Source organism: Rhipicephalus sanguineus, chromosome 1 (assembly GCF_013339695.2).
Source record: "Rhipicephalus sanguineus isolate Rsan-2018 chromosome 1, BIME_Rsan_1.4, whole genome shotgun sequence".
Classification (NCBI taxonomy): domain Eukaryota; kingdom Metazoa; phylum Arthropoda; class Arachnida; order Ixodida; family Ixodidae; genus Rhipicephalus; species Rhipicephalus sanguineus.
Window position 1 is genome coordinate 57,978,423 of NC_051176.1, and position 15,211 is coordinate 57,993,633.

General features: G+C 48.4%; 1 protein-coding gene across 1 annotated transcript in view; it reads left to right on the forward strand.

Moving 5' to 3' along the window:
• LOC119391718 (bone morphogenetic protein 4) overlaps positions 1 to 15,211 on the forward strand; it is a 261,822-nt gene that overhangs the window by 98,991 nt on the left and 147,620 nt on the right. The window contains exon 2 of the mRNA XM_037659376.2: positions 14,227 to 14,301. Within this exon, the coding sequence (XP_037515304.1) occupies positions 14,227 to 14,301 (75 nt within the window). The remainder of the gene's footprint in view (positions 1 to 14,226; positions 14,302 to 15,211) is intronic.

Genomic DNA, 15,211 nt, shown 5'->3' on the forward strand with positions numbered 1-15,211 from the left:
TTGGTATCTTGTGACGTGACCGTGTGACGAACATAAATAACACGAGTTATCATGAAAATCATGACACGCATGTCATGTACAGCATGACTTACGTGCCACGCTTGGTGCTGGCGGCCGTTCGCTAGATTGATATACACCAATATTGGTCTCTCCGACGTGACCGTGTGACGAACATAAATAACACGAGTTATCATGAAAATCATGACGCGCATTTTCCTCAATGACATACAAGACCATGTATGCAGCTCTTTGCTGGCTGCTTCGCATTACATCGATTCCCACAATGCGTGGGATCTGCCGGCTTTTTTTTTACTGCGCCATCCTGATAATATCGACGAAATTTGCGCCAAACTGCGCCAAAGTCTCGGGTTTGGGGGCGTCTATCACCAGCAATCGCACCGCCGGCGCGTCAGAACATGTGCAGCTCGATCTTGGGGCTTCCAATAAAGTCGTAATCATGGACCAAGAATTATTCCGCTGAATAAATAGCGCTCGCGCGTGCGTTCCGAGTAAGCCACGATGCCATGCACGGTGCCGACGGAGCTTATGTTCTGCAAGTCGGCTCGACAGCAAAACGCGCTCTCCGCAGAGGCTTGTGACGTCTAGGCCTATCGGTAGCGAGAAAGTGCGACGGCGATTCATCGGCGGACGTCGTCTGTTCCAGAAACGCTGCTGATAGCTCGTTTCAAGCGTCGCATGGCACGTAAGGAAAGCAATGTTCAGTAATAACTACATGAGTGCAGCTAAAATGTCTGTCACTTCTGTTTCCGGACATCGCGGAATGAAATCTGGGATCGCTCGCAGTAGATATATGGGACAATATCGAATTTTCCTTGCTTCGCGTTTATGGAAGAGCACGCGAACGGTGGAAAACGCGTTGACACTTTTCCTCAGATATACTTATCCATGGATCTTCATCCAGAACAGCTTTTTCGTAATTCCTTCCGCCAGCACGTCCGAGTTTGTAATCACTCTGCGGTAAATACCCCTAAAAGGCCCTGCCCTTCGAGCTCACGTGCTAGGGTCCAATTCGAATTTTTTGCTTGCTTTTTTAAAAATGTCATCTCATTAGTAAAAATATCTTCTGGTCGGAGCAGCGCAAATTCGCAGCTGTCAGTAGCGGGCCCGTCGCTGACGGCCCACAGTGAAGCGGCTACGCCATGTTACACGTCCGCCCTCGCTTTCGGGGGTCAATAGCTGACGGTTAAAAAAACTCAGTTTCACTTAAGAGCGAAGCAATTAATGCGATAACAAAAAAAATTGTATTGTGAAACGAAGTAAGAGCCGCTAACTCTTTTGGATCCGATCTCGCGTAACTGAACAAAACGCTGGTTTAAATATGGCCCCTCCAGGAACCGAAGCGTTTTCTTGCTCCGAGTTCTCTAAACGCGAAGTAAGCGTTGAGAGCACAGCAAGTATACGAGCCGTCTCCTGATGCCTCAGATAGCGCGCGCGCAAGCGAGTGCGCCCTTCGAACGATGCGGTACCCCCCCCCCCCTACCTCTCCCCTGGCGTCCCTTAATGCTCCTTACGAAAGACGGGCGGGACGTTTCCCCTCTGCTTGATGAGCAATCGACGGCAGGCCCCCACGCGGGAAGATGTTATCTCATGCGCTGTCCGTGCGGCGGGGACAGACGGCCGGCTAGCTTAATCTTCGCTTCAGCCGCGCTCGTCGCCAGCGCTCGCGAGCTTTTACCCGCGGCTAGAATGCGCGTGGTGATGTTATTAATTTGGACTTTATACGGAAAATTACGGCAACGGCGACGGCAAAAATCCGCCGAGAGTGTCCATATAATTGCTATCGCAAGGGTCAATGTACGGGTAGATTTTGCGCCCCCCCTCTTAGGTGATTAGGGGAGGGGGCGGCCGCCCCCCCCCCCCTGCCCCCCCTGTGCGCACGCCTATGCTCCTGAGATGATTTTTTTCCCTTGAGATTTGCAATGAATCGAAATATTTCTAGCCTTCATAAGAGCCCCATAATAATACTCAGGTGCTTAAATGTTATGCAATATGCTTCTGTATTGCCCTCCAGGATGTAAATTCGCTGCTCCAAAGTGCTCCCAGAATGCAAAATTATCTGCTCCAAGAGTGCTCCAAGATGAAAATTTTGCTGCTCCAAAGTGCTTCCAAAACGGAAATTTGCTGCTCCAAAAATTGCTCCAAATCAGAAGTCCTCGGTAGCATCACTGAGAAGGCGAAGAAGAATTATGGCCGAGCCCTTTGTACTGGGTGGGCAGCTTCGAGCCACCCACTCGTTACGCAATTCGCTTGGTGGGTGTGACGCCTAGTGCGATCCTGCGCAGATGCACACATATTACATCTGCTAACCTGACTTCTCGTCCGACATGGCTACTATACGGGGGTCTTTTTCCGAAGCAGTTGTAAGCACTGGCGTGGCTCTGTGTTAGAATACATGACTGCCACGTAGGATGCACGAGTTGGAACCCTGATTTTGATTCGTTGCACTCATCGGGTCTTTTTCGCTTACGGACAACGCCGACGACGACACCGCATGTTCTGTGAAACGGGCTCCTTGACGCTTTCGCGTTTACAAAGGCAGCTGGGCAAGCATGTAATCCGCAGGACCAATAACCGGTGGCTTGTTAGAGAGACAGAATGGTGGTTATGTGAAGGGAAGCAAAAGCATAGTCGAGGACGGCAGAGGATTAGGGAGTGTGGATCGCGCTAGTCGGGGTAATTCGAGATCGTTGAGTAGAGAGCCCTCGTCCTGCAGTGAAAATACATGGGCGCTGATGATGATATTAGAGGAGTTCCGGAACTTCTATCTATCTTATCTATCTATCTATCTACTATCTAGCTATCTATCTATCTATCTATCTCTATCTATCTATCTATCTATCTATCTATCTATCTTATATCTATCTATTCTGGCTGTCTGTCTAGTCTAGCTATCGAGCTCTAGTCTGTCTAGTCTGTCTGTCTGTCTGTCTGTCTGTCTACTATCTGTCTGTCTGTCTGTCTGCTATCTAGTCTATCTATCTATCTATCTATCTATCTATCTATCTATTCTATCTATCTAATCTATCTATCTATCTATCTATCTTCTATCTTTGCGCCAGTTTCTAAACTTGCGGATATGACGCAATGACGTCGTGGAAGTGCTTATTCGGGAAATCTCTGCAAGGAATGTCGCCTTGTGCGGGGATAATACCGATGTAGCGCCTCAAGGTTAGGAAACCCTTCGCACCTCCCACCTGCTCCCTTTCCAATAAGCCTTTTAGTAAGGAAAAGCGGCCCTGCGAGATGTGCGCCTAAGGACGAAGGAAGACGGCGCTCCACTCTAGCTATGACTGAGTGCACGTTTGTGGTTTCACGTTGAAGGTGAGACAAACGCGGATAAATATTGGAGTTCGACTCGAGCGGGCCGGCACTTTATGTATTGACAGCAGTTTGGGCGCTCGCAAAGTGAAATCCTCCTTGGGCTCGGGAGTGCGGTCGCGTCTTTTTTAACCGATGACGATAGCGTTTTCACCGGCAGACGATGGTATAGCTGTCGACCGATGGGACGCGGCATACGCGGTTGTAATAACAAGGCTTATCCCGAGAGGCGAGTATTGCGGTGGCTTGTATGTTTGTGAAGGTGCTCTGCCCCGTCGAGCCCCGCAGAGGCAGCTGGCGTCCTCAGCGCGCTTTGTACGTACACGTGTCTCGCAAAAAAAAAAAAGACAAGAAAAGAAAGCGCTGTCGTTCGCGCTTACACAGAACCCGCGAGGACAGGTCGTGGCGACACCACAATAACAATAAAACGGAGAATGAGACGGCGCGTATAAATGCAAGAAACGTAATAATAAAAAAAAGAAAGAGAAATGTCTTATGATTCAATGACCCTATATGCAGCTAGGGATAAATAAACGATTATGACGGTGTTGCGGCGGCAAGATTCGAACCAATATCGCGAACGATAATATTGCTAACACTAGCACAATTTAGGCTATATACGCTGGGAGAGATCGCAGATGCGATGTTTTCGTAAGAAAGCCCGTTTTCATCCCTTCGAAATGCCCCGAACGTCGCGGGAGCCCTGCCGCGTTCGCTCGTTTCCCTCAATCATTTCCTCCCCGTTTCCTTTGCTCGGACACGTATAGAAAAAAAAAAATATCGCTGGCGTCGGAATACTACAAGCTATAAAAAAAAAATAAGGGCAACACCGAACCGATAATAATAACGCATAAGGAGAATTTTCCATTTTCATCCCCGCATTCTAACTTTTACGTCTACAGCGAGATCTTCAGTTTTCTCTATTCTTTCTGTTGCTCGCAGTTTTCGTTCCATCCTTCTACGTGTAGTCCGCAAATCCTTGCATGTCTGTAGTGCTTGAACCTTCAATTTACCTTTTTTTTCACCTATTAGTTGTATTTTAAATTCTTCTTCCCGTTCCCTGCTCCGTGAGCAGCTTTTTTTTTTTTTAATATGTATACCACGGCACCTTCTTACAACTTTTCCTGCTGTCTAGTGCAGAAAAAAGAATTTGCGCTGTTCCCGCGCAGCTCTTTCCGAAGCATCGAACTGCTCAACGTTGATGCTTGCAGTTTTGTACGCTTTGCTTTTTCAGCACCCTTTGCATGTCCCCGCTGCTTTATTTAGCGCTTTCAGTTTGGAGACTGCTGACTATCTGCTGAATAGGGGCTCCTTGCTATGCCTGCTTCGTAAAATAACAGGCGCGCAGCCGAATGGACTGAGATCAACTTTCGCGTACACAGTTACAGTTTTCTCTATCTCGCCCCCTCCCCTATGTGTGTGTGCGTGTGTTCTGGGCAGTGTGTTCAAGTTCGTCAGAAAATGTAAAAAAAAAAGCTGTAAGTGCGCGTCTCATTGCTCACGTCTCATTGTAGCTCGTTCACGGTGCCCGAGTGTCAAAATATACTTACATTTTTTTTTCTTTTATTCTCCACTGCTAGTCGTTGATCTTGGAAACCCTTACGAAGAACTTGGCCGCTGTTCGCGATTTTTAGCAACCTGCATTTTAACCAGCCAATCCAACATCGCGATCCACTTTATGATACGCATTCTGGCCTCCGACGCGGACTCCTTCGATGACGCTCATCGGCAGTCAGCTATGCACGTCTCAAGGGAGGCCCATTTCGGAGCCGCCTTAACCGCACACCCGCCTCAAGTAGCGAGCTTTAAGTTAAATTAAAATTAAAGCGATTCGATGTGGCGTTCCACTATCTAAAGCTCTCTGATTGCTGCGTGGGCTGTGCTGTATCCTGCCATTTGCCTAGCGCCCCCTGCACTCCACTAATTCTTAAAGTATGGTGTTCATATTCCTAATAGGCTGCTCTTCTACTGGACCACCACCGTTATCATCATATAATCGCCATAGGCTCTTTCCATTATTATTTCGCTCGCGTACTGTAGCAAGCTAGCAAGCTCTGAGGCACATGTAGTTCGCGTCGACTCAGGCGGCCGATAATAATAAATATAATAAATAATATAATAATAATAATAATAATAATAATAATAATATCTAATAATAAGAATAGATAATATAATAATATAATAATAATAATACATTATTTCTATAGGCAGCGTCTCAGAGAATGTGCCATAGAAACCAAGTTATCGTAGAAACAGAGGCGAGGCCTTTGAAACGCAGCAGCAAAAGCTTAAAGAGCCCGCAGGTGACCTGTTTCGGCAGAGGTCGAATCTCGGGGATGCACGGCGTCATGCACTTAAAAAGCGCGCCGCCAGTCGGCATATAACGTCGCCCTCAGCGCAAAGAAGCAGGCTGCACTCGTCCCGTGCTCGGGCTAAAAGCGCTCGAAGATCGCTGCAGTGAACGTGTCATATCATTTTCGTAGGAGCTTTAGAGCCTCTCTTCAGTGCAGAGGTGATGGTGTCGCCAAGTGGCGCAACCGCCTCCTTCTTTTTTTTTTTTTTTTTTTTCTTTTTGACCGGAGAACAGAACGCACGAAAATCAGCGCATGCTCTTTCCGGGGCACCTTCTGGGAATGCCGTGAAAGACAAAAAAAAAAAATGGTGCGAAAAGGAAAAGTGATGGATTTCGTCACAGCTTTCTGTCGAAGCGTGATGAATGCGGGCGAAGACACTTGGCCTCGTCGATGCGTAGAGCATGCGCGTCACCGCCTCGCTCTCGCGCGCCACTGCGTGCATGCACAGGAAGCTCCCACTCTCCGTGATGAGCCACTGGTGCAGGGATGCCTGAAAACGCGGCCCTTGTTGTGCCGCTCGATCTACGCAAACATCCCTGGCCGCTCAGTGTTCGACTTTGCGTGCGGCCGCTGGCTACATCGAGGTAGCGCGCGGGCATATCGGGGCCCTAAACAGAGGCGTGGTATATCTTTTAAAGGAAGCGACGCCCATAACTGCAATTATCTCCGTGCGTTGCGGTCTGGCATGCTCAGAGGTCTTGCAAATCGATTGGCGACCCTTGACTGCAGGCCCGGCGAGCGGCAATAGCCAGGGGGCCCAGCAAGGAGGGCCCGCCCACAGTAACCATGTAACCAAGCAGCCTTACTTTAATAAAGTCGCTCCTCTCCCTCCGTGCGGTGTGGCATCATGGGGGTATAATAAAGAAGGAAATGGCTCGCGCTGCCACAAGTTTCCTTCGGCAATGATCTATTGGAATTAAACCAGTTAAACTGCTCAGCGCAAAAATTTGACACAGTACACATAGAAAAGACGAGGACCAGCGCAGACTTCCAACTGATTTTTAATACAAGGACGCACAAATATATAGGCTACAGACAAAGATAAGACAACATGCTTATCCAAGTATTCAAAAACCAAACAAACTAAAAGGCAAGAAGGAACCCCCCCCCCCAAAACCAAGAAATCACCCTGGAACCACCACGTGCCGAAGAATTCAAATACGTCAATTGTTTTTCCGATAAGGATATGGACGGTCTACTGATGCAACTACCTTGAGCTATTGTGGCGGCCTGAATTATGATTCTAGAGCCTTCGTTAGGCTGGGATGCGAGAACTCTTGCTTTTTCAAACAATGCCTGACATCCACATTCAGAACACTGAGAGGCCAAAAAACCGTCCCTTCCCACATTTCTTACTTTCTGGCAATGTTCCTGTAGTCTTACATTAAGACACCCGCCTGTCTGACCAACGTACCTTAGACCGCAAGACAAAGGTATACTGTAAACAATTCCCCTTGCACACTCAACAAACTTTTTACGGTGCTTAATTTTGCAATGGCTCGCGGTGCTTCGTACAGGACTAGTTCGGACACATAACTGAGACAGTTTATTCGGCGCGGAAAAAACCCCCGACGCACGCACTCTTTGGCCTATCATTTTGAGTTTATGTGAAATGCCGTGTAGATACGGTACCACTGCAACCCTCTTGGGATTCGTTTCCTGTGAAGTGCCCCCCGTGTTACCTGCCCTTGACTGTCTGCGCTTGACGTCAACTCGAGTGATGCAAAATACCGTCATCACGCGATGACCTCACCCTATGACGATATCATGACGTCACAGGTCGGCAAAATTTGTTATGACGTCACTATGACGTCACATAACGTGACTTCACATGGTGACTTCATCACATGACACCTTGGACCCCGTGAAAACGCCTTGGACCCCGTGTTTTCATACCGCTCAATTGTAAACCACCTTCTGCGATGCCGCAATATATTGATAATTTCGTTCAAATCGAGGCAACAAGAAAGTAGCCAAGAAATAGCCAAGTAGCCAAGACGTTTTTTCTGCCGCCACCAGCCTAAAAAAGGTAGACAAATTGGCGCAAGATAGCCAAACCTGGCAACCCTGACTGTGCAAGTGATGCAGAGAAAGAGAGAGAGAGAGACTCTTTACGGCCCCTTCGAGAGCTCTAATTCGAATTATGTTCTTTTACTACGTGGTATAGACCTTCGAAGCGAGTGGTTCAAGTTCAGCCAGCTTCTCCAATCGCGCCCTGAAATATTTTTTGTCTTTTCTTTAGTGCGATACACACAGCTCGCTGAAGGAAAGCGGAGACAGTAAGCATGACAACGCGCAACTCCGAGCGACAGGCTGGACGCGTGGCCGTTGTGCCTGATACATTGTCTTCCTCGCCCCTCTGTGACGCCAGTTCGGCGAGCGTGTATACCTTGGGCTTACGTTGCGAAGTTTGCGGCAGCAAATGAGATTATTTTTCCGCCTGCTACGTATTTCTGCTTAAGCAGAAATACGTAGCAGGCGGAAAAATAATCTAAGGCACCGAAACGAATTCGTTTCGGTGCCTCCCAGCGGCAAAACTTTCAAGTACCAAGTAGATCTACGGCTTCTCGACTTCCAAACAACTTGAGCAAACTTTCTATCGTTTTTTTTAAATATCATTTTCGTAATTTTCACGGGATGTTTGTGTTTGTTTGTTTGTTTGTTTGTTTGTTAATATTTGAATATAGCTTCGTCTTCCGGCCCAACGCCGACGTGGGGATGGAAGAAGGCGTGCTTCCTTGCGAAGACCTTCGGAGTGAGGCAGATAGCGCAGCAGAGGAATGAAAACGACGAACTTTTTTGAGGACTGGAGCGCTTCGTGGCATGTGCTGCGGACTCGAGGGGGAGCGGACTCCCCGGGGCATCTCCAACCATCTTCCACTTGAACTGGCGTCTTAGTTCCGTGCACTTCTGTTCGGAAACGTACGCGCATTTCGCCGCGCAGTGCGACCTGTATAATCGCTCCCTCCTTCATTCGCACGCGCCTCGCGCAGGTTATGATGATGCGAGGAATCAACGGAAGTAACGTTTTTTTACTTGGTTCAATTTAATGATTTCCACTTACGCATGTGCGCACATACAAATGCACACACTCGACGAGTGGTAAATGGAAGAGGTTCAGGAGAAAAGACGCATTAGCGCGGCTTGAGGGACTCCTTTGATAAATGCGTTTTGAATGCTGACCGTCGATCGGTGCATTAAAGTGCATGAACGCTGCCTCTGCTTAGGAGACCATGTCCCCGTTTTCGATGTTCATCGACAACTCTAACTGTAATGATGGTAGATAAAACAATTTACGTTCCGAAGATATTCCTGGTCGCCACGCTGCCACACACATGTCCACGCGTGCACCGTCAGTGTTCATTCACTAGCGTGTTCTGTATAGGTGCCGATAAATGAAGCTGCACGCAAACGGTCGCAACCCCAGGAGCGACCCTCCACTGCAGCACAATGAGTTGGGAAGAGGCGGTGGCGCGGCGGGAAGGTATATATATATATGGGGGGCTGGAGAAAGAGGAGACAGCGAAGGTGGCTGTCAAAGAGCGGGTGGACATATACTGAGCTCGACGAGCGCGTCGGCGACTCGGGAGTCTCCAGGGAACGCCGGACCGAGCGAAGACCGCTTCGTGCCTAAAGCGCTCTTCAACTAGCGAAGCAAACACGCGCTGCGCGTCAGCGCTCCCCGTCCTAGTCGGCGCGCTGACAGAGGAAAGGGGCCGGCGCTGCAGACGCGGCAAGCTTGCGCTGAGGGACATCGCGAGGTCTTCTATACGTCAGGTCAACAAAGTCTACCACACCGGTCAATTCTGACGCGCGCTGTCGATAGCGCAGCTTGCGTCTGTGTATACTGTCGGCGCGGAAATGTGACGAGGGTGGCTGCAGCGAGTGATGTCCAGATTGCCGGCCTCAAACTTAATTCCTCGCGGTGTTTGCGAGTCGGATTCTAAAATACGTGCCACGCGGGCACAGGAAATGGCATTAACTTCGTAATGCCTTACGCTTTAACGCCATTTGCGTGACGCCACACGGACAAACAAAATGTGCCTTAATGTCATTCGCTACTAAATGCGTTCGCCAGAACTCACTCCACTGCAAAATGCGTACTCTCGACGCCAAAGCTCGCGGATCGAAGTCTAATTAAAGCATTCGAAACAATGCCTATCTTCTAAAAATATTTTGTACTTGACTTCTGACAACGCCCGAGGGCGTTGTCACACAAGCTTATTCAAGCAGGAGTTCCAACGGCTTCAACACCACAGGCGCCGTGTCACCTACTTCTAGGCTTCGAATTCGATATGCAATGGCCGAAGCGATTGCTGTGGTCGGTTGAGTTGGAGTAAAAGGCAATGACAAACCGGCAATGTAGCATGTTTACGCTTATATTTCGCTAACCTTGAAGGAACGGCAAATTTCTGAAAACGCGTTTTTCAAAATTCACATTATAATTAAGTTTGCTCACTTCAAAAGGCCTTGTTGTCGACAACGTCAGGCCAAAATGTAATTAAATTTGGGCGTGTGACAGCTCCGCCGAAAAATATGTCATTCAGGAACTTTAAGGCCTCAAGTTATGAATGTCAATTTTTGCGCCCGCGTTGCACGGGTATATAACTCGGGCTCTTTATGACGTGATTTAATTTCGCTGCTTTTAGCAGGTAGGTATGGGTTGGGCTCCCTATTGGATGTCCTTGTAACATCGGGTAGGCGTCTTTCCTTGTATTGTAGCAAGTGTACTAGCGCCGAGGCTTGAGTGGGGCAATGGGTCTCGGTCAGAAATTTAGCAAAATGCGTGTGAGAAAGGCACTGGTTTCGCTTACATTGCGTTTTCGGGACATGGAGCAAACGAAATAAATAAATAAACAAATAAATAAATAAATAAATAAATAAATAAATAAATAAATAAATAAATAAATAAATAAATAAATAAATAAATAAATAAATAAATAAATGTTTAGAACGAATCTTTCCGAAAACATCCTGCTCAACTACTGCAAAGTGCGTTATCATCTCCTATCCTCTGCTTGCTCAACCGTTCTAATAGAGAGAGAGATAAACCGTTTAATGAAGCTGGAGATGTTTGCCTGGCTGTTCGCCTGACATGCTACTCCAGGTGCTGGGTGACGATTATGATATATACAGTGATAACCACATAACACATACAGTCACACAAGTTTACAAAGTTTGGTTCAGGCTCGTGGCCCGCAAGAAATTCAACAGCGCTTTCGTGGCACGTAGCGCACAGGTGCTGCTTTGCCATGGGCCCAGAACATGTCGCAACTCTAAGCACGATCCCCGTTGAAGATGCAAGGCTGCCTTCAGAGACTGTCTCTCTGATGCGTATCGCTTGCATTCACAAAGAACATGATGTAAATCTTCTTGGACGTTGCATTGGACGCACATTGGTGAGTCTGACAGCTTAATCTTGCTCCTGAAGTAGTTGGTGTATGCGACGTTCAGTCTGATGCGGTGCAAGCATGTTTCATCTTGCCTGTTGTTATGACCGGCTGTCGGTGGCGAAGCACTGACCAAGAGAATCGGCGGACGAGGTGTTCTCCCGCTGCTAGAACACCTGTATCCTTCCTGGAAACGAATTTCCTGGGACGGTGAGTGACCAACAATGGGCAGAATCTCGCCTCAAAGTCTGGGACGGCGATGCCGGAGACAATGGACCACCTGGGCTTGGCTTGGTACGCTGCCGAAGCCACCTGACGGTATGTTTGGACGGGAGTCTCCGCAACCCTTTCGCTGCGTCGGGAAAAGATCTGCATGGGCAGGCACGAGGAACCTGTTCTGCTTCTCCCCCACCTGCGTGTCGACAACCGCAGGACTCTTGCCGCTTCAAGTGTGCCATGACCCCTCCGCGACAGTGAAATGGACTGTGCCATGGTGGGAGGTGTCATGTGTGTGATTGGTGGTCATCAAGAGGGAGGAGCCAAACTGAGGGGTTAAAACGACGGTGCTGAGTGAGAAATGGGGCTCTGAGCCCTCGGTAACAGGCTCATCCAATTCGCTCGTCGCTGAACTCTTTCCTTGTAACTATGTAATTGAGTGTACGAAAAGTGTCAGTAAACTTGTTATTGTTTTCCCAACTTGCTAGCATCAGTTCCTCAACCCGGAGACTCGACTACGCTACCAAACGGAGTCCGGGTACGACGCTGCCCTCTCGTAGCAACAGCCTGGTTGTCGAGAAGGGACGGATCCAAACACACCGGCGCAACAACTGGTGGCAGCGGTGGGATTGATCCAAATACCCGGTCGCAACACTGTTTAGGTCTCGCGGCATATCAAAGTTACACGATGGGTCAATCTTGTAAAGTGGTCCATACTGGTGATTAGCATCTGTCCAGAGGGATCGCTGGAGCCGCCAAGCGTGTGCCGATACGATTGTCGCGGCATCTTTTCTCGAGAAAGGTATCTTGATGATTTCTCTCGAGGCGTCATGTCCAGCTTGGCAGCGTCATCAGCATGGACGTTGCCTTGTATTCCACAGTGGGCAGGTATCCACTGCAGAGCAATGCGGTGATGGAGGTCACAGGCTTTGTTGCATAGATATTTGATGTCCATGACGAGTTGGTCTTGCGTGCTTGGGGACTTCAGAGACTGCAGCGCCGCTCTTGAGTCGGTGAAGATGACCCAAGACTCAGCTGTCTGATCTACAATGTAATTAAATGCAGCCCGTAGTGCAGCCAGTTCAGTCGCTGTAGATGAAGTGCGGTGACTAAGAGTGGCAGAGATGGTGACATTGGCAGATGGAATCCAGACACCAATTGCAGACGACGTAGGTGTAACAGAGCCATCAGTGTAAATATGACGGTGAGCCCTGTAATTATTTTCCACGTGCTGTAGGGTGAAATATGTTAGTGCTGGTCCGGGTGTACGTCTCTTGTTCTTGAACCCAGGCACAAAAGTGATTATTGACCACGAAGGAATTTTCCACGATGGCTCTGTAGGCATTGATGCGCTTTCATAATGCAGCGGAAGCAAGCTCCGCACCACAAGACTGCTGTCTGAAGCAAGCGGATGACCCGGCATTCTGGTGGCATAACGCAAGTGAACTCGAAGAAGCTCCTGCTGCAGAAGCACTGCAGCTGATAGGCGTCTGCTTTCGGCAAGGGTTCCAATACTTGATGTGTTTTTTGGTAGGCCAAGGCACACTCTCAGGGCTTTCGCTTGAGCTCCAGTCAGCGCTTGTATGTTGGTTTGTGAAATGCCATGTAACGCAGGAAGGCTGTATCTTAGAAGACCTTCACAGAGAGCCGTATACATTCGCAGCAGGGCACTTACGGAGCAGCCCCCGGCGTTGCTTGATAACATGCGGAAGATGCTCGCATATGATGCAACTTTTTCCTTTAGTATTCGAACTTGGGGCGTCCATGTCATTAGCCTGTCGATTGTCACTCCCAGAAACTTGTGACTTTGCACATACCGAATGGGAGAATTCGCTACCTTTAACGTATAGCGCGAAACATCACGCCTCGTAAAAGCAACGGCGGCGCATTTTTCTGGTGACATCATTAGACCTCGCCCGAGTAAGAATTTTTCGATTGAATTGAGAGCTTTTTGTAGTCTTGCTCGTAGGACACGTCTGTTGCGACCACTGCTCCATATACAAATGTCATCTGCATAGAGAGAGATTTCGACCGATGCAGGGATACACTTCTCCAGTCCAATGAGAGAGATGTTGAATAAGGTTGGACTTAGAACACCGCCCTGGGGAACTCCTCGATGCACTGTGTGCGGGGCTGTGTCACCTTCTCTTGTGGACATGTAGACTGACCGATCAGTGAGGTAGTCCAAGATCCAGCGGTACATACGACCGCCAACTCCGACAGACTTAAGGGCGTGAGTCACGTTATCGTGAGTCACGTTATCGAACGCTCCCTTGATGTCGAGGAATACGCCGATAGTGATGTTGCCCGTAGCTTTGTTGAGTTTTACGCAGTTAATGAGACGAATCACATTGTCGATGCTACTGCGGCCCTTTCGAAACCCTGACATTTGTGGAGGGTATGCATTCTTGTTCATCAGCAACCAGTCCAGGCGCATCAATACCATCTTCTCCATAAGCTTTCCTACGCAACTGAGAAGAGCAATGGGACGATAGGAGTTAAGGTCCGTTGGAGACTTGCCAGGCTTGAGAATAGGAATGACACGAGCTCGTTTCCAGCAAGGTTCAAGACGCCCACTCTCCCAGCTGGCATTCGATCATGGAACTGCTTGGAGCATTGGCACTGGTGAACAAGGCGTCATCTCCCGGACCTGACTGCGTTAGCTACGCTGAGTTAACGCATTTAGGCGACAAGGCGAAGATGAACCGTTTCTAATAGTGATCCCAAAAGGTATGCCAAAGAAAATGAAACTAAAGTAAGTGGACTAAGTGGACGATTAACAAGGTGCATTTTTGCGTCGGTGGTGACTTCTGTGACATTGCGAAGAAATGCGCTCGAAAGTTCTCTACAAAAATGTGTTTTCTATAGTTTAAACTGCCGCGCTTCACTGCGATGACTGACGTCTTGCCTTTTCTTTTGCGTCACAGTGAGACGGCACAACAAGCGTGGCAAGAAGAAGAGCAAGGACAAAAAGGCCACAAGGGGAAGCGGTGCCGCCAAGGGTGAGTGTCTGCCCTGAACGGAACGGGCCGAGAGAAAAGTGTCGAGCTCTAAGCGCAAGATATTTATACAACAGAGAAACTATGTGTAATATACAACCGAAATTTCTACTGACTACTGCAGTTAAGCGCATATAAACTGGTATAGTAAACGATAGTAAGAGAATTCCGCCGTCAGTCTTTGTTTCTGGGAGGCTCAGCAACCTTTTAAGTGGAGCACTTCAGCGCAACACCAGGACGGACCACAAAGAACAGATGAGGCAAGCACTGTCGCTGACTGGCCTTATTCTTCTCCGTTAACTGTATCTGATGTTACTTACGCAATATGCGGCCTTGTAATGCGTGCGCATGCACGGTTATGTGGCTCAGGAACTTACATGCGTTGTTGCACGAAGAATAAAGCAGTTGTTAGTCAGCGCCAGTGGCATCACCTACAATCTTGTAGAGTCAGCTTTCCGACCACACATACAGGAAATCGCGCTAAGCGTAGAAATCCTCATAATGCAGAAGCCACAAAGGTGGAGACAGCTACAAAGCTTAGAAATGTTGTCCGATACGCCCCATGATGTTGCCTAGCGTTAATTCTTGATAATTCGCCCAATGTTGACTAGCTTGAACGTTTACATCGGTGAACATGTTACGAGACGCTGTCAGCTGCTAGTTTCTCGTCTTTTTGTTCACTCTCATGCTGCAGTCAACCGGTAGTTTCATGGTCGGAGAAAGGCGTCCTGTAGCACAACCTCACATCAACGTTTTTCTTTTTATCTTTTTGCTGGGTATAGAATAACCAGCGTCACCAGGCTTTGTATGTACGTTTGTTTAGGGACCCTTATAGCAGTGCACGTCACATGTATACCGCAAAGAGACACTAAAGCCAAGCATTAAATCAGTTCACGCGGGTAAATTCTTTCAG